This window comes from Bombus huntii, unplaced genomic scaffold, assembly GCF_024542735.1.
Source record: "Bombus huntii isolate Logan2020A unplaced genomic scaffold, iyBomHunt1.1 ctg00000109.1, whole genome shotgun sequence".
NCBI lineage: Eukaryota > Metazoa > Arthropoda > Insecta > Hymenoptera > Apidae > Bombus > Bombus huntii.
In genome coordinates, this window is record NW_026099362.1 from 205550 (window position 1) to 233139 (window position 27590).

Consider the following 27590-nt stretch of genomic DNA (forward strand, 5'->3'; position numbering starts at 1 on the left):
TCAATATTATTGAATTTTAATTCTAGGGTAAAGTAATATATCCGCATATTTTATTTATATACAATATGTATAAATAATGATGTGATTTGACTAATTTTGTTGAAAGAATATTTGTACTTTTTACGTAAAACTTCAGTCTTTTACAAACTTTCTTGTAATTAATAAACCAGTAAAAACAATATTAATAAAATCTATTAAAATTATAAACAAACTCATAAGTTTTAATTTTAGTCCTTAAAGGTTGAAATATTTTGCCCCAATGTCGAGACACTTGTTTCAATCCAAAACATTACTATACTGAATCGATAATGTTGCATGTGCCACGAAAATGATGATAGTGTCAGATAACTTGTTGTGAAACGAAAAAGCATTGCATGTACATTTCTGTTGTTTTGTTGACCATGAGTTTGATGATCTTTTAAACTTGCCCACAGCTAAGAAATCAAACAGTATATCTAAACGAAATTAATTTCAAATTATTTTTTAGGTTCTAAGCTTTTATCTAATCTTTCAGAAGTTGCAAAATTTATTCCACAAGAGTCTTTTTTATCATAACCAAGTACACATCTTAAAACCATTTAAGTCTTCCTTAGTAATTTCTTCTTATCTTTAATAGTAACGAAAATAATTTAGATGAACGTTTTAAAATTGACACCCTGTATATTAAAAATAAAAGATATATTTTCTTCATAATTGGATAGGCTTTTTACAATGGCAATGTACAAATATCAAAATTGCAATTATACTATATAACATATGTATATATATAAGCTTCACATTTAAACACAAGATTCTTTATTATATTTTTTTAATACCAATATTTTAATAATTATAACAAGGGTTTTTTAACAAGAGATGTATAACATTGTATACAAATTTTCAAAAACCTATAGATAATTTCAGTTATGCTCTTGCATCATTAATTGTTGATGGAACTCTTACCTCAATTCCATCTAGTTCCTTAGACATTACTATTTGACAGCCTAGCCGTGACCTGAAATTAAATATTATATAACTGAATATGTCAATAAATATATTTATTGCTATACAAATTAATACTAATACACAATAAGATTTCTATTTATCCATTTGAAAATCAACATTGTAAATATGCTAATTCCAACATAGATTCGTAATGATTATAGGGTCATAAATAAAAAACTATGAAAATTTATTATAATTTCAGTTTCGTAGTATTCAGAGATAGCGATTTGAAATTCTACATTGAGATGCAGATTTCGAAATACCCAATACTAACCTGTTTTTACATAAATTTACAAAGAAAAATTCACTTTATAAAATATTAAAAGGTAATAGAATTAATAATGTGAATGATTTGATACTGATTATTATGAACTCACGTATCTGTTAATTCATATGCTAAATCCAACATGTCTAATTCTTCATCTGTTGGTTTGTCAGGAAGTGCATCATAAACTTCTTTCGAAAATATTAAATGGCACGTACTACAAGTTAATGTTCCTTCACAAGCACCTATATCAATTATATTTTAATATTACAACATACTTATATAATAAAGTATCAAAAGTTAAAAATAATAAGAATATTAAACTCGATAAAAATGAAAATTTTCAAATATTTTCTACCTCAAAATTATTTATTTTAAATTAAGTAAATTATGCTTCTTTAAAACATACCATATCCATCTAAATCAATTTCATTATTTACTACTATGTCTAATATAGTATCTCCAACTTTCCCTTTTGCTTTGATTCTCTCTCCACTTGCTTTAACAAACGTTATATTTACTCTGAAAATAATATTTATGAAAGATAAAAATTATCTCAATATAATTATTTTCCTTATTTTTTGTGTTTCTTCAATTAATCTTCTCTTAATTATACCTTAATTATATGTATCACTTATGATAATAGAAATAATTTAAAAATAAGATATACTTGTCTTAATAATACATAAATAAAATTCGTATATCATATATTTATAACAGTGTTATATTTTTAGTTGTTCACTGTCAATGTTGTTCTTATTAATACTATGTTATTTTTCTAGATGTTATACTCCTACAAAGAGAAAAATTTCTTAGACATTATTATTAGCATTATTATTTTGACACCAATTTTATATTGGAAGGTAAGTACTGAAATTCTATTAAAAAAAGAAGGAAAGCACAAGAAAATTTGTATCACTTACTCTTGTTTTTCTGAAAGTGGTTGCGTGGTCGATATTCCTCTTGTTGCCTGCAAAAAGGGTAACGTTGTGTTGCTTGTATATTTTGAATAATTTGATGCAATACCGAGAATTGATCTCGAAAATTTTTGTAATTGATTTACTAACGCCATTCCACTGTCATAAATATCATGAGTATGGGACACCCTGACCGAACATCAGATAAGTATTGCGGAAAATATCAATTGTAGATCAATTGTACTTTGTACAGAAACTTTCACGGCATTCTTCGGCTGCTATACTGCCGACGTTCCTTTACTGTGATAGGTTATAAAACGGTTCCTAACACAAGTGACGTATCTCTACCGGACACGTGCTCTTCGGGCCACACGTTTTATGATACAAGACCAGCAAAATGATCAATATGTAATTTTACATATCTTACATTTTTTCCAAATGAAATATTGTTTTTATTAAACGTTTAAAACCTCAGGCAACATTTATTTCATCTGATTTCAGTTTTACAAATATATATCTATAATACATATCTGTATAAATTACGGTCTGGTTATATCAAACAGGGACCGACACTCGCTAGGGAAAACTGCCCAAAAATTGAATCGTAAAAACCAATATGAAAGACAACAAATTTCTCGTTCTGCGGAACAAATAGAAATGAGCAGAGTATCTTTATCTTTATCTGAGACATTCAAAGCGTATCACGCATACGCTAAACCTGAAGAAAACTTTCTTGTCTTCCATGTTCATTTTTCCCTTTTCATTTCCATATAGAAGAAACCATATAGAGGTTTCTTCTATATTTATTTATATGTTCGTGATTGATGCTATTGACAACATACAACTAAGGGGAAATACGAATAGTAATAAATAGATGTATAATTCATTATGCAATTTTATAGAATTAAATCTTATTTATCTTCAGATATAAAAACTATATTTACCAGCTGAAACACTAACGCATATGCAGTATAATATAATCTACTTAACAATCTCGTTTTAGTTATAATATGTGATTAATTCTTTTGCTATTTCGCTATAAACAGTTTTTTGTGCATACAATATTTTTTTATAGTATTCTAATATATTGTTAGATATTGTAAAGAAAGTAAAATACAGTTATTGAAGTGTGGGAACATTCAATGTTAACCTTGCTTCAAAAAATAATCTTTCGAATGAATGGGGAATAGATTTTTAGTATTATAGTTGGTATAATGTCATCATTGTTTACAATGTGTTAGAGTTAAAGAAATGAGACAAATTAATATTTCAGAAGCAAATTCAATATTTAAATGATGTTATTTTAAAATGGCAGATGATATGAATGTTCTTTTTATACGAGGAAATGGAAACGTATGTATGGTAATGGAAACGTAATGGTTTTAACATTATTTTAGTACAAGATCTTAGCATAATAGTAATTAACAGTATCCATTACCTTTTAGTCAATTTTTGAAAAATGACATATATGATAATTTGCAATAGTTTGATAATAAAATACTTGTATCGATATTAATAACGTATAATTTGCTATCTCAAAAGGATACAGACACAGCCAATGATAATGTTTGGGACGATAGTGCATTAATAGAAGCATATGATAAAGCAATAAATTTAGCAAAAGAAGAAGTTATCAAGCGAATGGGAATGGATGTTGGAAATTCTCAACCGAAAGAAAACCTACAAAATCTTAAGCAGCCTAAACACGCAAGTAAATTACACAAGGTTGTGATTTTGATAGAATATTACAAATTTGATACAGAATATTATTAAATATATTGATTAAGAAGCAAATTATTTTATTTTGCTATTTACTTATATTTATTTGTATACACATCTTTTCTCTATAGAAATGGATCATAGGAGCACCTTGTCGTGCAATATACTCAGAGGATGGAGAAATTTATGAAGCTATAATATCAAAAATTTACGAAAACAATGGCACGTGTGTTGTAAAATTTGTAGGTAATACCTTTAGCATGATGGTTATGTCAATTAAGAAATGTACTAAAAATACATATATATATATATGAAGTAAAGGCTTTCGCATAGTCTATCACAGTGTCATTCAGCAGGTTCTTAACTCGGCAGGAGTACCTGTCAATGTCTATGGAGAGACCCGTGGGATATAGGGTCATGAACCATAAACATGCATGTTACTTATTGTTCATTATTAGCTGCTTGGAATATAATTCTCCTCATTAGACGAGTGATTATTACTACATATATCAAGGCAAACATTTATACATATACATTTATGCACGGGAAATTCTAGTACATTGCCTGTAAGGACAGTAACTGAATGTCACTCAGCCATTCTATTAAATGACAAAAATTTCTTTTACTCTGTGTTTAGGCTATGGTAATACAGAGAAAGTCGAGTTGAGTTCTCTTTTAGAATCAGAAGGTTTGCAAAGTCAAATAGCACAACAAAAGAAAGCTTTGGAAGAGAAATTCAATGAAGAGAACGACGAGACTTGTGAGACTAATTTTTCTACAAATGTAAATTCGAAAAAATATAATGTAGAAAAAATGGATTGTGCACATCACTTCATATCGGGACCATCTTTCAATTCGATGACTGATATAATGCCACCTGCACCTCCTTTACCACCATAATTAATGGCCGAGTAAGTACAATTTAAAAATTCTAATGAAATGCTGAATACTTCTAATATTAATAAGTAATTTGGAATAAGTTTAACATTTTATTTGGAAAAAAAAAAAATACGAAATTTTAATAAAATGTACTAGATTACCAGATAATGATACAGACGCACTTTCAAGTATGTTGATGTCATGGTATATTAGTGGTTTTCACACAGGTAATTATTTCATATAAGTATTTTATTGTATATTAAATTTTCAATGGACTATGTTATTTCTTTTGTAGGTTATTATCATGGTTTGAAACAAGCAAGAAACAATCAAGAGAACAGGAAGAAGTGTTGATTATATCAATTTTTTCAATAACAATATAACGATAATATAAGATATAATAAAATATAAAACTCATTGTATTTATTTACTTCAATTATTTGAAATAAAGAACAGCTTTATTTTCATATAAGACTTTATTTTTTTAAAAATAATTACTAAGATAAGAAAAACTAAAAAACATATTTTTGATAAAATACACTCACATATATATGTCGGGTTATCATTAGGATTTAAGGCGCGTAATGATCCTTCGTTTGAATTAGCCATTGTTTTACGAAACAGAGAATATATTTACGCGAATAAACAAGATTTTACAAAATATTATGAATAATGAGTTTAATAAATAATAAAATTAACAAACGATAAGTTTAACTAATAATTAGATTAAAGATTAATAAGTTTAACGAACAATAAGAGGAACGAATAATATGTCTTACGAATAATGAATTTAACGTATAATGAGATTAACGATCGATAGGTTTCACGAATAATGAATTTAATTAACGCTATTAACAATGTTCCGGGGTTCAAACGAATCCACGGTCAACGGGATAACTCTTTACTATGTGTAGAATAATTTTAAACACAGAATACAATTGCTGAGACACTCGGTAAATTGCTCGATGTATCACTTTCCAAGGCGATCACACGAATGAATATCTGATGAAAATCTTTTTCGCTATCCGACTGCATTTGTTTGTTATATGCTCGCTGGAAACATCGAGAAGGTTCCAATCGTTGTTGCTAGGCAATTTCTGTCAAAAGTTTGTTGTATACTCTTTGGAAACATCGAGAAAGATTCAAACGCCGTTACTAGGCAGTTTCTGTCTGGAGATTGATTCCTAATACAACGTGTGTCCCATTATATCGACATCTCTAAAGTACAATTCTATGCGATTTCTAGGGAGAACAATACAACCGATCCACACCTTCGTCAGGCAAAACGTTTATCCCGTGACCGTGGCTACGTTCGGCGACCAGTTGTCACCTCGAACTCACTTTCGCTTTCACAAATATCAAACAATTACAAATGACAATTGCTTAATTACAGTTATGATAAAATCTAGGCTAAAGCATTAGAAGGCTTCCTCAAAATTGCAAAGGGAAGGCTCCGGTTTTCCTTTCATCTCCGACATATATAATACAAGGATATAATACAACCGAACATTTTAAACTTAGCCTATAGCGTGTGCGCGCACACACACGCACACACACATGACACACACGACACACATGCGCGCACACACATGCGCGCATACACACATGCACACACATGCGAATGATTTCTCGAACGATAATCCATTTATTTATATTTTTCAATATCTGTCATTACGATTGCGTATTTATTTGTTCCGCGTATCATATTTATCTATTTGCATAACTGTAGGTGACATTTTTTTTAACAATTTTGCTAATATTTCATAACTTTTTAATTCATATTTCAAAGTGGTAACAGGTGTTTCTTTCTTTTCAAGTCTCCTCCATATCGGGCTTATTTCTAGTAGCCACGCTTGCTTACAAAGCAATTTTATATCTGCACAAGAATATCTTTCAGTACATTTTACTATGTGGTTTACAATATCTGTATTTTCTAATAAGTGGTTGCTAAGGTATAATTTGAATATACCAAGTCGAGCAACTTCATTGGGTAATGATACGTATATTTGCTTTTCGAGACGCCTGAGTAAAGCTGCATCAATGCCCCTAATAACATATTTACAATAAATATTATCGTTCTATTATACTAATAATAATGAAGGAATACTTCAAACAACACAATAACATATTTGGAATTTGGAGAAATATTACGATATTTTCTACTTAGAAAACATTGAAATAACGTGATATACGTACCAAGGGGAATTAGTTGTAGCCAGAAGAACTACATTAGAATTCTCATTAGACACTAATCCATCCAATCTAGAAAGAAGTTCTGATCTGAATCTCTTTGCAGGTTCAGACAATATACAGTCTCCTTTATTTGTGGCGATCCAGTCAATCTCGTCGATAAAAATAATTGTAGGCGAATGACTATAGGCAAGTTCAAATAAAACCTGTTCAGTTTAACAAATGTATTATTCATTAAATATTATATTCGAAATTCCTTAAATTCATTGCCTCATCGCGAATATGATATCATTTCGTTTTCCAAACAACTATTCTATTTATATATAAATGACGAAAAATAAAAATTTTATACCTAGAATCTCTCCTTCATAGACAAAGGAACAAAGAAACTTACATAGACAAAGCAACTTACACGTTATACTTCTCGGAATCGCCTCTCCATTTGCTGACCAATCAGCTGGCAGTTATGTTAAAAAAGGTGCAATGGCATTCTGTCGCGACTGCCTTCGCTAACTTCGTTTTCCCTGTTTTGTATATTTCTTGTAAACACGTACAGAAATGAAAAGAATACGAGTATCTTACCTGTACCAGGTGGGCCGTACAGCAAAATACCTTTCCATGGGGAAAACGGGCCATCAAAAGAGATAGGATACTTAAGGGGATACACAACGGCCTCCTTAACAGCGGTTTTACATTCTTCTAGGCCTATAACGTCATCCCAATGTACATTTAATTTGTTTACTACGATCTCCTGTGACGATACAAAGATATACAAAGATAAAATGGCGTCTTCTCTATATTAAGTAAGCGTTACGTAATTTGATATTTGAAGCGTTACCGAAATCACGTCATCGTCGATATACGTTGGACGATTTATCGACGGGAATTTTATCGTTTAAAAGCTTTACGATACGTATATTAATCGAAAATAACTTACGCATGAGACGTCCTCAGCAATCTTTCGTAATTCCGTATTATCTGAATAAAGCTTTTCAATGCATTTCAATATCTTCGATTGCATGGATTGTTCCATTGGGACGTTAAATAGCTCTTCTGATGAACGTCCATCACTCTCATTGGGGAATATTGACGTCACTGTCATTGCGAGATTAATATGATTCGTATTGTCATCAGTTATCTTCTGCTGTAGATTCGTCTCTTTCACAGGCTCACTTCTCGCTTGTTTACTAAAAGATTTGGCTTTTGTCTCAATACTTCTACAAACACTGGATCATATTGTAATACGATACGTTGAATTTGATACGTTGAATACGATACCGTTGAATAGGATACACGTTGAATACCGTTTAATATCGTTAAATAATTTAAATTCTTACGTTTTGCTTGCATTTGTCACTTCCCTCGTCATTTCCCTTCCAGTTATTTTCTTACACAATATGGGATATTTTTGAAATTTCATCTTGTAATAATTTTCATACTCTGCAACGATAATTTCCAAATCGATGTTGTCGCAGACCCGATGTTCGGGAGACAGACGAGCTTCCCGGAATAATACATCGCTAATGTCTATATACCTAAAAAAATGTAGTTTTTAATTAATTATAGTTTTTAACTGATTAAAAATATTTTTCGCAATGACTGAACACTATAAGATAACCATCAAACAACTGTTTTATCTCTAGGTAAGACGGGCAAAAGAATGTATTTACTATATAAATCCTCGAAGATAATTTCTTGTCTTCTGCTCTTTAATTTCCAATTTTTAGATGGATAAGAATAATTTGAATTTATATTTCATATATTTGTTTATAACTAGTTAATCTACATTATCGATTGAGTTATTCTTAACTACTGAATTACCGATGTCGAATTTTCAAATTTGGTTTCGCCTTCTCTTTCCACGATGTCCACTGATTTCTATTTCGATTGGTCACTGACACTATTCAAGAGAATTGGAACTAGGAATATATTTTAATTATAATATACTCACCCATTGTGTTCCAAATAATCACATACAAGGTATAATATGTTGCGATGACGTTCCGAAATACGACTCTCCTCCTAATATAATTATTTTTTCATTACAATAATATAAGTTTTTTCATGTAATTTTTTGTTACATTTGCGAATTCAACGAGTTACACATGATTTTTCATGAAACACGAACGTTAAAAATATTTGATACAGCCTAATTATAAAAATTGTTAGAAGCAAAAGTCATAGATACTATGTGCGAGTATCGCATGAAACGAACAGCTATTAAGAGAACTGCAGCAATATTACAAATCAAATAACAAAACACACACGTCTGTGACGTGGAAATTCTAAAATCTAAAATCTAAAATCTAAAATCTAAAATCTAAAATCTAAAATCTAAAATCTAAAATCTAAAATCTAGAATATTCCTTACCTTTTTTCGCAGATTATAAAATATCTTATTCATACTACATTGCATCGATAAATCACCGTTCATAGTGACACTTTCAAATCGCCTATCGTTTCTCAATGGATACGAGAATTTCCGTTTATTACTTTAAAAACAACCCGTCCATTACGTTTCTCTTAAAAAATTCTTTCAACTCCGTTGAAAACCGTGCATCAAACAAGAGACAAACGATTTGTTGCCATGGAAATGTTTGGTTCACACATAAGCAACGCACAAATATAATGATAGAATAGCTGAGTGTGTGTACTGTATAGTAAGATGGATGCAACATGGAAATAGAAAGAGAACACCATGTATAGATACTTCCTGTCCTTGTTTAATCAGGCATGCACACTAGTGGACACTGACGCTGCTCGTATACCGCTGTTACATATTTCCTGTACAAGCGCGCGTCGTTAGACAAGGACGGAACATCCTCTCTCTACTTCTCTATCGCGTTTTTAGTTCGCTCACGCGCTCTGTACTTATATCTATTACATTTCCACCATAAGCAGCGGCCGTGCAGTGACTTACAAAAGTTCCGAACGGTTCCATCCTGGGCGGACGGTTAATTGCGTTCGGTACTTCGAGACAGGAAGGTGAGTACAGAATCGCTCCTCTTAGTACTCTTATTAAAAGTGTTATCATCGAATATAAGTTTTTTCAATAAATTCTTATCGTTTTACAATCTTTCTAGAATACAATGACGTCAGCAATCGATCATTTTCGCGAATTTATTGTAAATTAATTGGGGGAATATCTGGAGTTCTTTATCGGTTTCGACTGTAAAATCAGCAACTATTCGAATTTTTCATTCATAATTGTGACGTTTTCGACTCTTCCGTTGCCAAGACCCCCTTGAGAGATTTTTGGCACGTTCCATCACCCTTGTTAAACGAGTGCACATTGGTGGATATATTGATTTTAAAAACCAATACGTGAACGAGGTTTATTATCTCACTGGAACAAAGAAATCCGTTTTATTCGCGAATTTTCCGTGTTTCTTCTTAATTTTCGTGAGTGTCTGGTGCGGAGCATTATTTGAATGAACTTTTCATCGTTCAGATTATATTTCGTTTAAAAAGATTGAAATTGATGTCGAGAAGAAATGAAACAAGGTGCTCGGGCATTCCATCGTTTCCCGGGGAAAGAGAAATATGAAAAAAACGGTCGTTCTTCCTTCTGCCATTTTCGTCCATTACCAAAATGGTATGACCCAAATGTCCCGGGCCGTGAATCAATCAAGCGAATTTTGAATAATTTTTGAATAATATCCAGTTAATAATTTGTGAAACAAATTAATTTCATTTTATTGTTGGAAACAAATTAGTTGGATTTTTCTTTCTTTAGCAGTTTTCGCCGGAGTTGACTTGACGTGCTACTTCAGTTTCCATCTTCGCTTCTCGAAACTTCCAACGTCCTTGGTGTTGGAGTCTCCTTGTCCAGGTGAGTACATAGCTTCTAGATACTCGTCGCTGTTCATCCTTACGAGCCTCTCGAGCTTTAGTTGTCAATTGTTATCGTTAAAGGAAGAGAAGCTCGCGACAGATGTTATCGAACAAATCGTTTCTTCTCGAAAAGTTCGAACTTGTTCGTTGCGTTTGAATATATATGGACGGACGCCATTTTTCTTGACATCTTCATGATTTGTCATGTCGTGAGTATAGCTTCTGACTACCACATGTTTGTGATTTAACCACTTGTGAAATTTGACCACTATACCGTGATAGAAAAATATTTCCAATGAATTATAAATATTTTACATTGTGAATTATAAATATTTGTTACAAATTATATCGTACTTGAGGTGAAAATGAACCATATATCTGCTTATGGAATACGAGGTAGTAAATCATTCGAAACATAATAACGATTAATTAAGCACATATACAATAACGTTTACGAATGAATATTGCGAATTATTGTATGGCTTTAATGCGGTATTTAATGTTTTGATTGCGGTCTTTGAAATGGTATCATAGGTGCTGATATAATATCGCGCGAAAAAGGAAAGACCAGTGGTTAATATTGCAGGTGCACCAGTGCGTTGCGCTCGTCGGGGGTGGTTTTGACGCCGGTGCCGAGGAGAGACGCAGAACGTGTTCGATCGACCCGCGAACGTAGCCCGTGCTCATACTGCGACAGAGTTCGTTTCAGTTAGGCTCAGTCGCTCTTTGTCCGTCGACAGCGTATAGTCGCGTCGGCCTACGATTCCTTTTTTCTTCTTGTTTCTTGCGAACTCTCTCGCAACAGCCGTTCTATACGTACGCCGCCAGTATATCGCGTGATCATCGTTCCCGTTGCTTCCCTTACCCTCTCACGTCCTTCGAAGAAGACCACCCTTTGGTTTTTCCTTGTTTGGAGGGAATTCATCGCTCGGACACATGGACTGCGAAGCACGAGGGTTGATCGAGGCATCAGCGTGATGTACTTTTCAGGTTTCATATTTTCTCTATGATACTTTCTAAGGAGAATTTGAAAGATATACATTTTTAGGAAATAAAGGTTTTTATGGAGTCATCGATAGGTTAGAATTTAATTAACTCTCTTATAACAGGTATTCCAATTTTTTAATATATAAATTTAGTTTCCTCTATGGTGTTAGAGAACACAATGCGGGCATTTTATGATATAACGAATATATTCGTATATATTTTAGTTTATTCATTCGTCAAATTTCCCTAGTAGGCCGGCCTGCAGCTCACATGCAGCACTTAGTAAAAATTTGTTTTGTTAGAGGTTGGCTATTCTTCTTGCTATAAGAATATCGTGAAGTCATATCATATGATAAAGCACCTTCTGAAAGCTAGATGCTCGATAACGAGCCTAATGATTCTCGGTAGTTTGTAATGTCAAGCTTTGAATTGGCGAGATCGCTCTGCTGTCAAACGGCCGTCCAGCGGCGACCACATTCTTTAACCACGTTCAAGGGGTATATCACGCTACAGAAACCATCAAAGGGTTTGCAAGTTAGTTGCCTTTTAGAAGTGGGGCAGTTGGTTGTTACATGTAATCCGTAGTTGCTGGCTGTTCTCCTTAGTCGCCATACATCATAGAGACGACAGTTATAGTCGCCAGTTGTCCTTGCTAATGGTTGCTTGTTGTCGCTAGTTAGTTCTCGTTATCGTTATGTATTCCATCAATCACGCGAAATTTAACGTATGGGAATTTATTCTTCTTTATTCTTTCTGTAGGGAGATTTTTTAAGACGAGGAAAATATAGAATATTTTAAGACGACGGTAAGGTTTGAATTTAAGTAACTGTTTTATGATACAACAAAGTGGAAAGACGATTTAATTTTATAAAGTTTAGGGTAATTTTTTAAAAAACTTCGAATTTAAAAGATTCAAATAGATATCTTAAACGTAATTAAACCCTCCATATCGTAAGAAATTAAATGAAACTGCGCAACAAAGTTGATACATTTAATGTATTATTTTAAACATTTATTTAAAAACATTTATTTAAAATTTAAGTGTAGGCGTCGACGCGCGCGCGCCATTCGAAGCATTTGTCAGTTCGTTACATCTGCGGTAAAAGTTGTAACTACGAAGAAGCTTAACATATGGTGCGTCTCAAGACGACAGTAAAAAGTATTAAGAGATTTTTCGAGATTTTTTCTTTTAAGTTTCCAAGTACTTTTTCTATTTAACTTCTTTTTTTTTTTTTGTTGCATTTTCTAACAATATTCGATAAATAGAGACGAAATATGACAGTTCTTAGTTCGGGGATTTATTGGTTCGAAAGTTACTTGAAAAGTGTTTCTGGAGTTCGTGCGGTTAATACTTTTAAACTTTTACCGAGTACGACTTATTCCGTATGGCTGGACAAATCTTTGTTGATACTGTAAGCGTAACTGTAAGCGTCCGGATATTGTCTTGTGGAGATAGAAAAATACACGAAGTATTGATTGAACTACATATTTTTTTAATTCTTTTTTAATTCTTTTAGTTCTTCATATATTGATAATAAAACGATATTCCGCTACTTTGAGCACAATATAGTAATGTTTAAATAAATAATAAAATTTACGCATTTCGTCTTCATGCGTCGATAAGAAAATGCAAAAAAAGTTAAAGAAAGATGATGCGCAGACGCGAAGTTTAGTCAGCAATAATATTTAAAACCTCTAAAATATATTGTACACATTTATTTGCAAATAAGCTCAATGAAATTGAACTGTAACTGTGTTTCCAATAATGTCTTCGATGTATTGCTCGCCATTATGTCGGATTAACAGCTCTAAGTGATCGACCTTAATCACTAAATGTCGGCCGTGATTCAGTGGTATAGCTTTACATATGACGGACATCGCAGGCGCTTGTAAGACGTCCATTGTGAAACGTTTCCAATAGCACCGTTTATGCACCGTTTATGTGATGGTGAAATCTGAATATATATATCGCTGAAATATATATCGCTTATCACTTGAGTCTGACACGATCGTTTTTAAATAGAATCACAATTTTTTATTCTTTACAAAATCAGTCTTTAAAGATTATGTGCAAATAAAATAGATAAATAGATAAATGGTTGTAGAAACTTATAAAACAGATATTACAAGTATATCTAAATAAATGATATATTTATAAATTGTAATATTTGATCTAAAGTTTAAATAAATAAAAGAGATACTCGTGACTTACAATAAACGTATTTTTTTTTTCAATTTTTAAACAAAGCAAAAGTGGATAACAATTTTTCAAAATGTAAAAATCAACACAATGGTTGGTTTCTTTAATTAATCAATAACGTTTAAAGTTAATTAATGTCCAGAGTGGTTTGTACATTTTGTATTTCGCCGTATTTCAACGTTCGATGTGTAAATAGAACTTGATGCCTGAAATATCGAAAAAATAATTAAATCCGATCGTTCCGTCGAATTTGCAAATTGTATACTCGTGTAAAATCGAGTGCGCTTGTGTATGCTGATACGAAAAGTGGTAGTATATTTTTCTTTTTTCGATTATCGTTATCACTTTTTGTGTGGAAAAATTAATTCCGTGAAATGGAAGTGCAATCAATACGGCTTATCACGAAATAATAGCACAACGACGGTACATATTGGTATTGACGTCAGCTTCACAAAATTTCCCGAGTATCGCGGTCGACTATTTGGGTTAAGAATTCATTTTCAAGGTTCTACAAGCACGAGTATCTTATGGATATGAAATTTTCAGTGTACATTTTAATAACCATATTCCATATTGCATGCTGCGGTCCAAGAAAAATCCGCAGTTAATATTCTGCTAATCCCTGCTGCTTTTAAAGACCATAAGTAGTCGTCCGTAAGGTTTAAAAGATTTCGAGTAGATTTGTATTACGTATTTTATCTTCTAATTTTTAAAGAGAGGATCGTGTTTAATTAATTGAAAATGACGAAACTGTAATGGGACATTATTATCAAATATTAAACGTGGTTCCATTGGGTACTTTTATGGTCTTTGCGAGATATATATGCATTATACGTTGCTATTGGCAACGCGTAGCGATGAACGATGGAGAGCAATACCTTCGTTATCTCGTCTCGGTTGTGTACATATCAGTAATGCACAGTACTCGTACTAAATATCTTACAAATTCCATACAGATTTTCAGATTAGTTTCGAATAATACCAACACGACCATGATAGTCACAGTACAGTATTAAATGGTGCCACTATGCATAATACACTCCTAAAATGTTTCTACAAATATATTTGTCCGAATATTTTTGTCAGCTACTATATCCTAACCACGATTTATTAAACAATATATAGATTTAAAAAAGAATATATAACGACATTACTTGTTTAGGCTAGATTGGTTTAACTTGTATAGTTTTAGTAACTGTGTAAGATCAAACAAGAACTTATCGTTAGTTTGGCGAGATTTGATTACACGAAGCAACATAATTGCTTTGAAACTCAGGACAGAAAACAATGTCAACCGGTAGACGCGTTTGTCTGGTGAACGTGTAACGCGTGAATAATAGATAGCGACAATCACGCGAACGCTAGTTACAGCTGACTTGGCTTACATTGTAGCATTCAAACTAGAGTATACGAGCCGTAAGCACTATTGAAAGTTCAAAGGCCGACTAGTGAGCTTCATCCTATCTCATTTTTTAATCAGGCGATGGATCGACGAATCGTATTGATTTCGAGGATTATTATAGTTCTGTGGAAATTTTAAAGCGCGGTTTGTCTAATCTTGTCTCGTTAGCTACAGACTCTTTGGCGAGCAGCTTGAAACTTGATCCAGTTTCGAGAAAATGAAAAATTCGTTTCTTCTCTTTGCTTCCCTGTTCCTTCTTTCCTCCTTTTTCCCTTTTTACATCGCGTTAAGACCCGTTAAATAATATTGACTGCCGTGGACGCTGGCTGAGAAGTGCACTTTATAACTAGCTTTAAAATCACTGACGTCGATGAGGACAAAGGTAAGTTAGAGGGTCATTTATCTGAGCTGGTGTTATTCGACCTGAACTCTGCAGCTTTTCACAGTTTCTTTCGTTTTTCTTTTAAGAGCAGAGATGTTAACTGGTCTCTTGTTACGTGTAAGAAAGTACGTGTATGTACTAAAGCTTATTTATCACCAATTGGTTGCTCAAAGTCGAGATATACATACCTATATTATATTAATACGTTACAGAAGATTACGCGTTAGTTAGCTTATGAGAATTTATAGTGTGTCACAGATCACAAAAGCAGAATGACTACTTTTTCATAAACGATATATGTATATGAATTGAAAGTTTAACTATTACGTCACATACTTCTCTCGATAAACGTCGTCGAGTGCATATTGTTAAAGAATATTAGCCATTTGAATTCAATAGTTTCGAAGATACTAATGCTTCTGTGAAGTTTTTGCAGGCTGTTAATTTTTTATTCAGATACTACAAATTTTAAATAACTTCGATTAGAAATAAAAATCACATTACATTAACGCGTAGAATGTAACGTAACGTAGATAATGTAAATATAAATTATATTACAAGGAAACAATACGGTAATTGTAGGTAATGTGAAACATTCTGGTTAAAATTGCATCCTTTGAAGGCTAGGACACACAGTACTTACGAAGTAGATTAAGTAGCAAATGGGGTACTTAAGAAAATTCATGTTGTCATTGTTTAATAAACATCTTCAGCTAATAGCTTTCTGCAAAAGCTGGTTTAAGTTATGCTAGCTTATTCCTTATTAATTGCAATTATATTGTTCGTATCTCCTAGAGGATTAACAATCCATTTTTATAATGGATAATAAAAGTAAATTCCTATTAGGTTGTCCCAAGTTTCTTTCGCTTTATAAAGAAATGACAGTTATGTTATTCTATATTATTTTATATTAAATTGGAAAAGTGCTAAAATATTTGATAAAAATGTTAAGAAATTCTGATATTGATTTAAGCGTATCGATTTATCTGCTCTTCATATTTGATCAAACAGAAATTGTTAATTATGATTTCCACTTAAAAGCGGATTGCATATTATGAGGATAAATTATCAAATTCATCTCTAATATACACATTAGAGAATCATTCATAGCCGTAATCCTGTTTACCGCTAACATTCCTGGTACTCAATCATTCATTAGGAGACTGCTCTAGCCGCACAGAATACACCTGTAAATAATTAATCGCCATTAATATTCCATCGACTTTTGAAAATCCCTCATGTGATCTATTTCATGCGATGAGAATATGTATAAATTGAGATTGCGATCGACCATCCTCAGTCGGATAAATCGAGTGATTCAAATTATAACACAAAAAAAAGTTAAAACTAGTTACATTATCTTTTTCAATTTTTATGTATTATTTGGCGGAAGAAACTTTGGTAATTAGTAAGTAAAGTTCACCTCCTTAATGTTAATGATTTTAATATGTTATTAAGCTCAAAGTTCTAAGGAATTTTCTATATATATATACATATACATAACTGTGTGCGTATATATATAATATACGTATAACAGCCAAAGTTCAGCTCTCAAGTGTACGCAAAACTTTTATGTTCATTTTACGCTATACCAGTATGTTTCATGAATTTGTTTGCTAACAGTATCGAAACAAATAACAAGCAGAGGACGAGCTATTCATGAATTGTTTTGCCAGCGTGTACGCTCCCAATATTTTCTATTTGAGAAAACATACTTGTTGCTATTGCAACTACAAATATTTTTACAGTCGACGCTTTTGCCGTGAATCATTGGCTAACATGTAAAATCGAGAAAAAACATGGTTTATTGTGATGGAAATGTGGAAAACCGCAAAACCGATATAGAAGGGAAAATAAAGGAAAGGAAGGTAGGGATAAGTAGAAGCTTGGGGCCAAGTTTAATTCACTGAAACCGAGCTGCTTGTATTATCACAAAACAAAATTGCCAGTACGTCATTTCCGTACTCTCGTCCTCGCGAAAATGGTTTTGCTCGTGAAGAAAAAAACGAAGAGACAGGGAAGAGAGGAAAAAGCAAACGGAGAGCGCTTTTAAAAAGCTGGCGAACCGTGTGTTACCACAACGAGACACGCGGTGCTATTTGTCGCTTTAAATTGTGTCGCAACTCGTTTTTGAGATCTTTGCCAGGGATGCGTTAAAACACGCTGCAAATATATTTCTGGCTTTTCTGGGGTTTAACTGAAATATGACAAATAACGTTGTAAAACATATGTACTTATGACTTACAGAGTAATTGAGTGTACAAAATATAATAGCCAGCGATTTAGGGCTTTAAAAGATCAAAAGAAAAGAAAAGAAAAGAAAAGAAAAGAAAAGAAAAGAAAAGAAAAGAAAAGAAAAGAAAAGAAAAGAAAAGAAAAGAAAAGAAAAGAAAAGAAAAGAAAAGAAAAGAAAAGAAAAGAAAAGAAAAGAAAAGAAAAGAAAAGAAAAGAAAAGAAAAGAAAAGAAAAGAAAAGAAAAGAAAAGAAAAGAAAAGAAAAGAAAAGAAAAGAAAAGAAAAGAAAAGAAAAGAAAAGAAAAGAAAAGAAAAGAAAAGAAAAGAAAAGAAAAGAAAAGAAAAGAAAAGAAAAGAAAAGAAAAGAAAAGAAAAGAAAAGAAAAGAAAAGAAAAGAAAAGAAAAGAAAAGAAAAGAAAAGAAAAGAAAAGAAAAGAAAAGAAAAGAAAAGAAAAGAAAAGAAAAGAAAAGAAAAGAAAAGAAAAGAAAAGAAAAGAAAAGAAAAGAAAAGAAAAGAAAAGAAAAGAAAAGAAAAGAAAAGAAGAAAGATAATATGTTGCGGCAGTTTAAGTCGATCTAAGAAAATAGATAACGGGAGGGGGGGGGGGAGGGCAAAGCTAGTTAATCTGGAAAGAATCCAAGCGTCAATTTCAAGCATTTACAGAGAATCAAGCGGGCTGGTTAAGGTCGTGAGTTGAGCAATTATCCCGCGTTAGGTTCAATCAGGTTAGTCCCACGCGAAATTGATCCAACCATGCGAAAACGAGTGTATTCTGATTTCTGTTGCAGATATTTCTGGATTGTTGATTTGTTTCCGCTTGTCATCGAAATTTTTTACCAACAATGAACGTGTACGTGAAAGCAATCATAATTGCGGTAATCATAATAGTGTCGGTTCTTCTTTATATTTTCCAGTTTGTAAAGATTGGTAAGTTGATACTGATTAATTATGCGATCGAAATCCTATATAATGGCTACAAAAAATATTTGCATCATTATTCTCGTTTCCTAATGAATCGCTGTTTTAATCAAGTTTTATATTGCATCAAATTTCTGTAGTTACACGAAAGTACTAAATTATAGAAAACTTGATATACACGGATTTAATTAATTGATAAATTAGCCAATATATAGGCATTATTATTTATTATATTATATATTATAGGCATTATATATTAGTAATGTATATATACACTTTTGAATTTTAGCCTTCTTAGCCTTCTATTCTTATATCCTTTAAACGTCATTTCAAGCTACAAGCTACTTTAACTCAAATAGCTCGATTTCAAGTTCTAACGTATACTGTAAAGCACACTTGCGAAGTGAAACAGTAAACACGATATGAAAACTCTCTCCCCAGTAAGAAATCGAATATCCAATTTCAATCGTGCTTCATCGATGAAGCATCAATGCTACGTAAAAGCATCGTGGCAGCCGCAATGCGGATCCGTTGAACAAAAATTTCCTGGCGCGATCGTTTTCGTAACGCTATTAGCCGTTTCAGTATCAGGGATGTTTTAAAAATCCGTATCGGATTGTACCATGAAGCGCAATAGCGCTTCGTTTATTTATTTACGAGAAGTGCCGATCAACTCGATTGCACTGCTCTTTTTTTTTTGTCGAAACATACCGTTCAACGCGTTCACGCTTCACTTCATCAGCTATATCAGAAACGTTACACTAAAGAGTCAAAAGGTTGCCAAATATTCGTGCTTTACCTTTTGTTTGTGTGACGTTCTGTAATTGGTTTTCCAATTCAAGAGGTAATTTATACATTAGTTTTTTCTTTATTTGGTTTACGATTATTTGAAAGAAAAGTAATTACGAGAGGAAACTCTGATAGACTAGCGGCAAGCTACGTTCGGAACCGAGCGCGTTGTGAATTGACAATCGTAACCAAACATCGCGACACAGTTCACCACACTACGTGTACAGCATGATCACGCTGAGTGGCGTTGAAACGGTTAACGTAACTGCGCGTACGACCGTCGAATGGCAAAGATATTCAAGCTGAGAATCGTTTTCAGATGTTACAAACAGCTGTGTTGACTTTCAAGGAGAAACCATTCGACATGATCTTACGTTTGAGCCGGGACCTTCGGTTTGCAGTTTCTGCACCTGCTATAATTCGAGGCTGAAGTGGTGCCAGTCGATCGTATGCAACCCGCCCGTAGTGAGTATATGCTCATTACTTAAACACTTAACACAACCAGAGAGAAACTAAAGCACACCGTTAACGCTTGCACGCTGGTCGTTAAAGCACATGCTACGCGAATAGGGTACACAACGATTCATCTAACTTGCCTTGAATTACTTTTACAAAGAGAAACATGGACAGGAATAATTTTTTGTTACGAGTCGTTTAATTTATTCGTTCGTTAGAACGATTGGTCTGACAAATTCAAAGTCTTGTTCCGTATAAATATTTTTAAACAAGTACGTCATAAGCTTTGTATATTTTTTTTATCGCAACGAAACTGTTCAGAGAAATGTTGAAATTATTAATTACAAAAGAAGACATTTACGTTGTAAAAATGTTAGCGAAAACATTTGTGAAAAAGTTACTTTGTTATAAATTCTACAAAAAGAAATATTGAAAATCACGCGCCATTTATTCAGTTGCACGTATGAAAAGTATTTTGCATTCGCGCAAAAGAATCCCTTAAGGATACATATTTTATAATAATTGGAGTGTCAAAGTTATTACGCGGATTGGCGTATACGTGCCTTTTAATGAAACTAGGTTATTCATTTGTTATTCGTTCCTAACTTTCAACTTTATGATTTTTGCGGAATAAAATTTTATATTCCGGTTCAGTTTATAAATGATTCATTTTGAATTTAATAAAATTAGAGTTACAGCAGTGCAATTTAATAAAGAACAAATAATCATTTGTACTTTATTAAAATGTTCTTTTAGCGTCTCGTTTTAATATTTCTCTAATAATATTTTGTTAACCGTTATATTTAAATGAAGGTTTTCAAAGCAGAGACGTACTTTAACGTAGGAAATGGACGTACATTTATAATGAGAATTCAGAAGCAAAAATATTTCATACAAAAATAAATATTCCCCATGTAAATAGGTGTAAATAGCTACGTTATGACTTTTATATGTATCTAACGTTTTTCCATGCAAGCTAACGTATATTTGCTTCTTCGCTTCTTCGCTTCTGAGTAGTAAAACCTGGCATTCATGCGGTTGATAGGTAGTTACGCGCTGACAACGAAAAACATAAAATGAATAAAAAGCATGAGCCATCCTATAAAAAAAATAAAGCTGCTTTTATCTTTCATTATATATTCGTCAGAATATTGTTAATAAATATTTAAGTTCAGATTTCAGCTTAAATAAATGCATAGGATTGGACATTTATTTATATATGTATCTGTGAACGCTTTTTGACATAAAATTTTTATAACGACTAAAATGACATATTCCGATATTAAATTAATTTGATGAGAATAAAAACTGAATTTTTTAAACGAGATTTTGTATGAAGTTACATTTATTGGGAAAAATTCATTCTTTTATAATATGATAAAACGAGACTCATAGTCTGTATAAATCATTTCATGGAATATTATGTGTATGTACATGTGTTCTACGCTTTTATTATAAAAATGCTAAATGAACATAACGATCAAACGCATCGACAAATGCATTGAACATATCGATTGTTATTTTGAAAAATTGATTATCTTTTATTTGTTTCGAACTACAAATTGATTGAGACATTCGTGTTTGCTAAATTGCGAATTTAACGCAATGAAGTCGTCTGAATCCCTTGCGAGCATGTAAATATAGCGTCGAATTAACAGGTCAATTACTTGAGGTTGGAACTGAAAGAAAGAGAAAGATGGAGGAGGTCTTGCCTTTGAATGCTGGACACTTCTAAAGCCCACAGTTCGCTGAAATTGCCAGAGAATTCAATTAAATGGCAAATTAAACCATTGAACTGAATCTGTTTCCAATCGTGAGCTTGGAGGTTCTACCCTTTGAATTTTTAAACCAGTCACCCTTCTTTTGTACGTATGGTAACGAATATAATTCATAAACTAATGAAGTGTGTAATTCAATTGAAAGCTCTTTTCACTGAATCCAGTTTAGACTAAGAAAAATGATATAATAACGAAATTATCAATTTACAATTTATAGAGCGTATACTTTATTCGAAAGTGAAGTTTATTACTGCAAATATTAGTTGGCTATTTATAGCCTGTTTGAAAAGGTGATTTAATTTCGATTGATTTTCGATAAGTTTTTGTTGGTTTACTCAGGTTAATTAATCTCCAATAAAATAGAAATACCAATCCGGTAGTATAATTGCTTTCTTGCTTATTACCTTTTTACTAATTAGCGATGCACGATTCCAGACCAGTAAATATTTTTCCATCGGGAGAAGTCAGGTCGAGAGATGCAAGATTTATACGCTCGTTCTGTCAGTTATCCCAGTGTCTGTTACGCGATAGAAAATGAACGAACTGAATAATAAATGCATTATCGGCATGAAGATTGCTTGATGTAGGCCACCGCTTTTTTTTCTATCCTTCCGATACCATTTTTCTTTTTTTTTCTTCTTTTTTTTCTTTTTTTTTTTCTTTTTTTTTTTCTTTTTTTTTTTTTTTTTTTTTTTTTTGCGAAACACTTTGCTAGTCGTGAGAAGCAGCAATTCGGTAATACGAGCGGTAATACGAGCGGTAATACGAGACAAAGCGATTCAGAACTCGAATTCATTTGTTGGAACGACGCCATGGGCAAAAGTAGATAATGGAAAACTTTCTTCCAAAGACCATTTGATAGCGCCGACGTAATCAAGAGTGTGACGATATTGCCAGAGACGTTTCTGCAAATAGAAGACTAACTTATTTACGAATTGCCGTAACACGATTGCCGCTGGTAGTATGGTTAGTAATCGCTTTATTGAATTTTCGCTTGATGTGACATCGTCGAGAGTTTCTAGCGAAATTCTTCTCCCTGTAAAACTATGTTTCTACAGCAATGGCTGTAATTTTCGAGTTACCGTTTGCGAAGAAATCTTTTTCTTTGTTACGTGTAATAGATTATTTTTAAGTTTTAAGTTTTAAATTACATTGGTAACCTTCTATAATTTATTACTCGAAGGTGGTAATTTTTTCTTAAATAGTTTGTTTTTCCTATAATTTATTATAATATATTTTACTACAGAATCCTCAAAAACATGATGTATGTATATATATCCTGAAATATTATCAGTCTATTGTCAAGTTATAGAACATTATGGAAATTGCCAATTAAAGTCATAAAAAACAAAAAATAAGGAAGTTCGTTAAAATATGTGATTTTCCAATCAAGATATAGAATTTATTCGAGTAATATAGATTACGGTAGAGATGGTGACGGTAACAATGAGTGGACTGATTCTTCGTGCGAAAACAAATTGGAAGCGCAGAGCGATGTATTGTTTCAGCGAATATCGATTTTAAAGCACGGTTTTAAAGTACGTGTGCGTTTGACTAGGTGTGTTAATTAATATTGCTGTCTGATTTTCGATATGTAAATACAATATCTACATATCTTTAAACTTATGATAATTGAACTAACAATTATTTTAAATTTAAATTAAACATGATAATTGAACTAACAATTTTTTTAAATTTAAATTAATATTTATCCTTTTAAATGCAACAATTTTTTTTAATAATAATTTCACGCGTAAGTCAGCTGCGCACATATTTGATCGTTCTTTAAAGCTTGAATCTCTGCGAAGAGAAAAAATCTTTCAACCAACAAGAACTGGTTCTACGTTTTCTATCCATTTCCTTCCAGATAAATCTCTCTCTATCTAAAATCCTTATTTCCGTATTTCCTTGAAAAGGTTAAAGTCGTTTTGTATAAAATCCAACGTAGAGAAGAAGGAAGATCCGCAAAAGATTCTTTCAGCTTTCCCTATGTTTGAGCTCGAATCAAAGCAATCCTATTCCCAATAGGGTGACTATGCGTTTAACTTCTCATAGAATCTCTCTGATTCCGTGTGATACCTTCGGTGTTTTTGAAGTATGTAATTGATGTCGTAACGTCGACGCTTTGCAGTGCGAATTCAATTTTGAGTTGCAATTTCCCTGTTTGCGTGGCAAAAGCATAAAATCGATAAACACGTTTTCTTTGCCGATGGCGCACTGTAAATATAAATATTTGAATAAATATCGCGAATTTCATGTTGCTAAAAGATTTATACTATTTATTCGTAAATAACTGTTGGATATGTTTAAGTTGAAACCACTGCATTAGGTCTTTTTTCTTGTTTAAAATTATTTGTATTGGTAAATTGAATGAAAGTTCTAACATGTAATTTGTTCTTCTCTTATAAATAGTTTACGGAGGATAAAGCGTGGGTAACTCACGACTGTCGCGATCATGACACTATACATACCTATGTATAGCACGTATACTAAGCTAACTAAAATAGCAAGTCAGAGAAATGGAAACTTAGGAAAATCTAAAGGAAGATAAAACGTTCGAGCCTTGCCAGGAATATAAGATGCTAAGTAATCTTCCTAAGTAATCTCCTCCAGCTTTTTCTAGTTTGATCAATAATTATTAGTACATGTTAGGAAAATAAATAGAATTTTTGTTCTCAAGCGAGGTATAATTTAAATTTTGTATGTACACAAAAATGTTAAATATCTGTAATAAACATGGTATAATCAATTTTTTTACATAAAATTATATTGTATAGGCTATTGTTATTTAAACATTTTAAATTGGATGAAGGAAAAAAATGACGCAAATAAAACGTAGGACATTTTAATTAAAGAGACTAATATAGAGATTTATCTACTTAACTGTGATTAAATCATCTCCACTTAACGCTCTACCTCTTCTATTAATTATGCTTCGTTAAACTATGATTACAGAGGATGGGTTTTTTGATAAAATGACATTCTGACAAATATATATAGATCGATATATATATAGATATAGATAGACAAATATATAGATTCTTACAACAGTAGTTATGAATGAACAGTAGTTATTGTATCAATTCCGTTCTTCAGAAGCTTCATTTGTGAAAAGACAATTCGCCAGAATATGGATTCACTGTAGTTATAGCTGTAGGATTTCAATCTAGTTGACAGACTTGCTTTACGTAGAGAATATCTGTCTCTTGTTCTACCTTATCGCGATTCTCTCCTCATCTTATACGCTTTGTCGAGCAAAGTAATATTGGCATATATCTCGGCTCTGGTTACAATCATTAGTTTCCGCCTAAACGGTTAGAATCACATAGCTCGCGCTCTACTCTCGTTTATTCAACATTCAGGCCATATGGTCGCATGCGACGAGTTTTATGTTAATTCCGACCGATTACAATACCTTTCTTTCGTTTACAAGGAACGACGAGACTGGCAGTTGCGTGATTTCCAATGCAAAAGCCGCGATATCTGCACGATAACCTAACCTCAACCGATTTTGTTGTACTATTCTTATGTGGACTTCGTTTGTACCACAACTTCGTCGTAACAAAAATAGAATACGTAGAACACGGCATTCCGTTATGCGATATTGTCGATTCCTAACATCCGAAAAATCAGAGATAATTTTTTCCCTACAGTTGTACATTTGTGTGAAAAATTACGAACGTAAAGTTGTTTGGTGCATGCACAGTCCTCCCCTCCCCTGCATTTGCGTGGACATGCTAGAAAGATTCACTTTTCCACGGTGAAACTGTATGAAATGTATTATAATTTCATTTTTACAAAGGTCGAACATCCTACTATGCATAAATTTAATATTAATATAAGCAGGTTTCGTGTTAAGTATTACATCTGACGTATAAGCACACGTGTGTACGAGCCTTGGTTTTAAATGTCTTATAGTAGACACCGAAAAGATTATTCAGTTGGATATCTGACTCAACATCAATATTTTACTAGGAGATAACATGTTAAGAACACGTTGGTGGATGGCATGGGAGATGATGAATGAAGACATACTTCTGTGAGATACATAAAATAGTAGTCAGAACGTATTTTGGCGCTTGGGGACAGCAACAGCTGGTGATACTGTCATACACCTCCATTTATAAACTTTCGAAAATCGATGTGACCTTCAAACTTTAGTGTATTCTGTTTCACAGCACAAAATGTTTCCGAAACGTACGTTTATTGTTACAATGAACTTGACTAATGGCTCTGAAATACTATCCTTGAAAAAACAATGGGGGAATTGGAGCAAAAAAAAGAAGGAAATAAACAAAGACCTTGTTGGTTCGTAAAAATAAAATATGCTACAGGAAAAACTTTTTCCAACGGATTGAGATGCGACGAGCTTTAAAAGCTATGACGCGAATCGAGCGTTTGTCTACAAGAGCGCATTTTCGGTGGATATATAGATATACATGTATATGTGACGAAATATACTAAAGCAATATTGACCCTTTGTCGCTGAAAGTATCAAACTACAAAACTTCCTTTCAAATTTTCAGAATAAGGAAATCAGGATCATGATAAATAATTGGAACATAATTAAAAATAATATATCTTCTCTATAAGATAATGAATACATTGGTTCATTTAATTTTTATGGATATTCAAACGCTTCTGTGAAATAAAACGTCAAGATTATAGAGTATAAAATTCATAGCTATGAAATAACTAAAACTCTGATGTATTATTAAAAATATACGTTAGGTTGTATGTAGTGATACATACAAAGATTACATGTACAAACCCATAATTAACACAATGCTACCGCAACCATTCTGCAATCTACCTTGCCCAAAACACTCTTCCAGTCACCTCCAAACTCTTCAATTCTCTCCACCTAATCACCCACAAACCATTCACAAACATGCAATTCGACGATTGATCTGTACAATTGATCGATTTCTTTTTACTACAGCCATGCAGAAAATTTCGCCTTGGAAAAGAATGTTGTGATTTCGAATGTCTGGATCACCTGAAGAACGTTACCGGAAGTGGTAAAATTTATGTCCTTGAGTATAAGAAATCCTCCAGCTCCTCGACTCAGCGACAAACGCTACTCTGGGTGATGAGCGTAATGGTGCTATTGCGGCTTGTTTAATTTTTCAACAAGGATCCAGATGGCGCCGTTGACGGAATTCTTTCGCTATAAACGTCAACGATCAACATCAGCCATCAGGCAATTTCATATTTGTGACTTATTTCTTCTGTGTTATTTCTTCTAATTTTATTGTTAGTTCTTCAATTTGTATTCCAAAAGATTGAACTCTTTTTACGTGCGTGTGTGTTTTTCTTTTTTTTGTAACTCGTCGAGTTGCAATTCTAATTTTTGCACTTCCTCCTTCATGTCCTCTATGTGTTTCTCGAACTCTTGTGTCGTCCTGTCTTTGTCGGAACATTCTACTTGAAGATCAGCGAGTTGATGCTCGGGATCGTAATTCAATTTTTGGTCGTTAGCAGTAATAAGCTCACGTAACTTCACTTTTGAACTTGATCTTGTTTGGTCTTGATTGTGTTTTCGTGGTGCTTGTGGTGTTCTAAAAGTAATCGTCACGTTACTTGCATTTTTAGTGCACATTGATACACTGCACTCTGCAGTTCTCCTATTTTCAAACTTGCTTCATTTAAGGT

General features: G+C 32.6%; 2 protein-coding genes, 2 long non-coding RNA genes and 1 pseudogene across 8 annotated transcripts; 3 read left to right on the forward strand and 2 right to left on the reverse strand.

The window, feature by feature from the left end:
- Positions 1-659: 659 nt before the first annotated feature.
- LOC126876976 (adrenodoxin-like protein 2, mitochondrial) lies at positions 660-2460 on the reverse strand. Its single transcript, XM_050639853.1, has 4 exons — positions 2173-2460; positions 1659-1771; positions 1362-1494; positions 660-994 (listed from the first exon to the last, which is right to left on the reverse strand). The coding sequence occupies exons 1-4, from the start codon at positions 2319-2321 to the stop codon at positions 904-906; spliced, it is 486 nt and encodes a 161-aa protein (XP_050495810.1). The 5' UTR covers positions 2322-2460; the 3' UTR covers positions 660-903.
- Positions 2461-2529: 69 nt separating this feature from the next.
- On the forward strand, positions 2530-4876 carry LOC126876973 (survival motor neuron protein-like). Of its 5 annotated transcripts, none has more exons than XM_050639843.1 (5): positions 3057-3371; positions 3440-3528; positions 3709-3891; positions 4017-4131; positions 4523-4874. In XM_050639843.1, exons 2-5 carry the CDS (start codon positions 3475-3477, stop codon positions 4783-4785), a joined length of 615 nt encoding a protein of 204 aa, XP_050495800.1. In that variant the 5' UTR covers positions 3057-3371; positions 3440-3474; the 3' UTR covers positions 4786-4874. The 5 variants fall into 5 exon arrangements, with proteins under 5 accessions (XP_050495802.1, XP_050495805.1, XP_050495800.1 ...); XM_050639844.1 differs by having other exon boundaries at positions 3060-3371; positions 3440-3519; positions 4523-4871; XM_050639845.1 differs by lacking the exons at positions 3057-3371; positions 3440-3528 and adding an exon at positions 2530-2574 and having other exon boundaries at positions 4523-4800.
- A 20-nt stretch (positions 4877-4896) lies between these two features.
- On the forward strand, positions 4897-5236 carry LOC126876984 (uncharacterized). Its single transcript, XR_007694645.1, has 2 exons — positions 4897-4991; positions 5060-5236. It is a non-coding gene; the product is annotated as an uncharacterized LOC126876984 (long non-coding RNA).
- On the reverse strand, positions 5222-9466 carry LOC126876983 (katanin p60 ATPase-containing subunit A-like 2; annotated as a pseudogene).
- A 10490-nt stretch (positions 9467-19956) lies between these two features.
- Positions 19957-22633, forward strand: LOC126876996 (uncharacterized). Its single transcript, XR_007694658.1, has 2 exons — positions 19957-20166; positions 21816-22633. It is a non-coding gene; the product is annotated as an uncharacterized LOC126876996 (long non-coding RNA).
- Positions 22634-27590: the final 4957 nt, after the last annotated feature.

Coding starts and splice junctions, on each gene's coding strand:
- LOC126876976 (XM_050639853.1), bottom strand. CDS start 2,321: ATGGCGTTAGTAAATCAATTACAAAAATTTTCGAGATCAATTCTCGGT. Junction 1,772..2,172: donor CCACTTTCAGAAAAACAAGA/GTAAGTGATACA, acceptor TATTATTTTCAG/AGTAAATATAACGTTTGTTA. Junction 995..1,361: donor GCATATGAATTAACAGATAC/GTGAGTTCATAA, acceptor ATTTAATTTCAG/GTCACGGCTAGGCTGTCAAA.
- LOC126876973 (XM_050639843.1), top strand. CDS start 3,475: ATGGCAGATGATATGAATGTTCTTTTTATACGAGGAAATGGAAACGTA. Junction 3,529..3,708: donor GAAATGGAAACGTATGTATG/GTAATGGAAACG, acceptor CTATCTCAAAAG/GATACAGACACAGCCAATGA. Junction 4,132..4,522: donor GTGTGTTGTAAAATTTGTAG/GTAATACCTTTA, acceptor CTCTGTGTTTAG/GCTATGGTAATACAGAGAAA.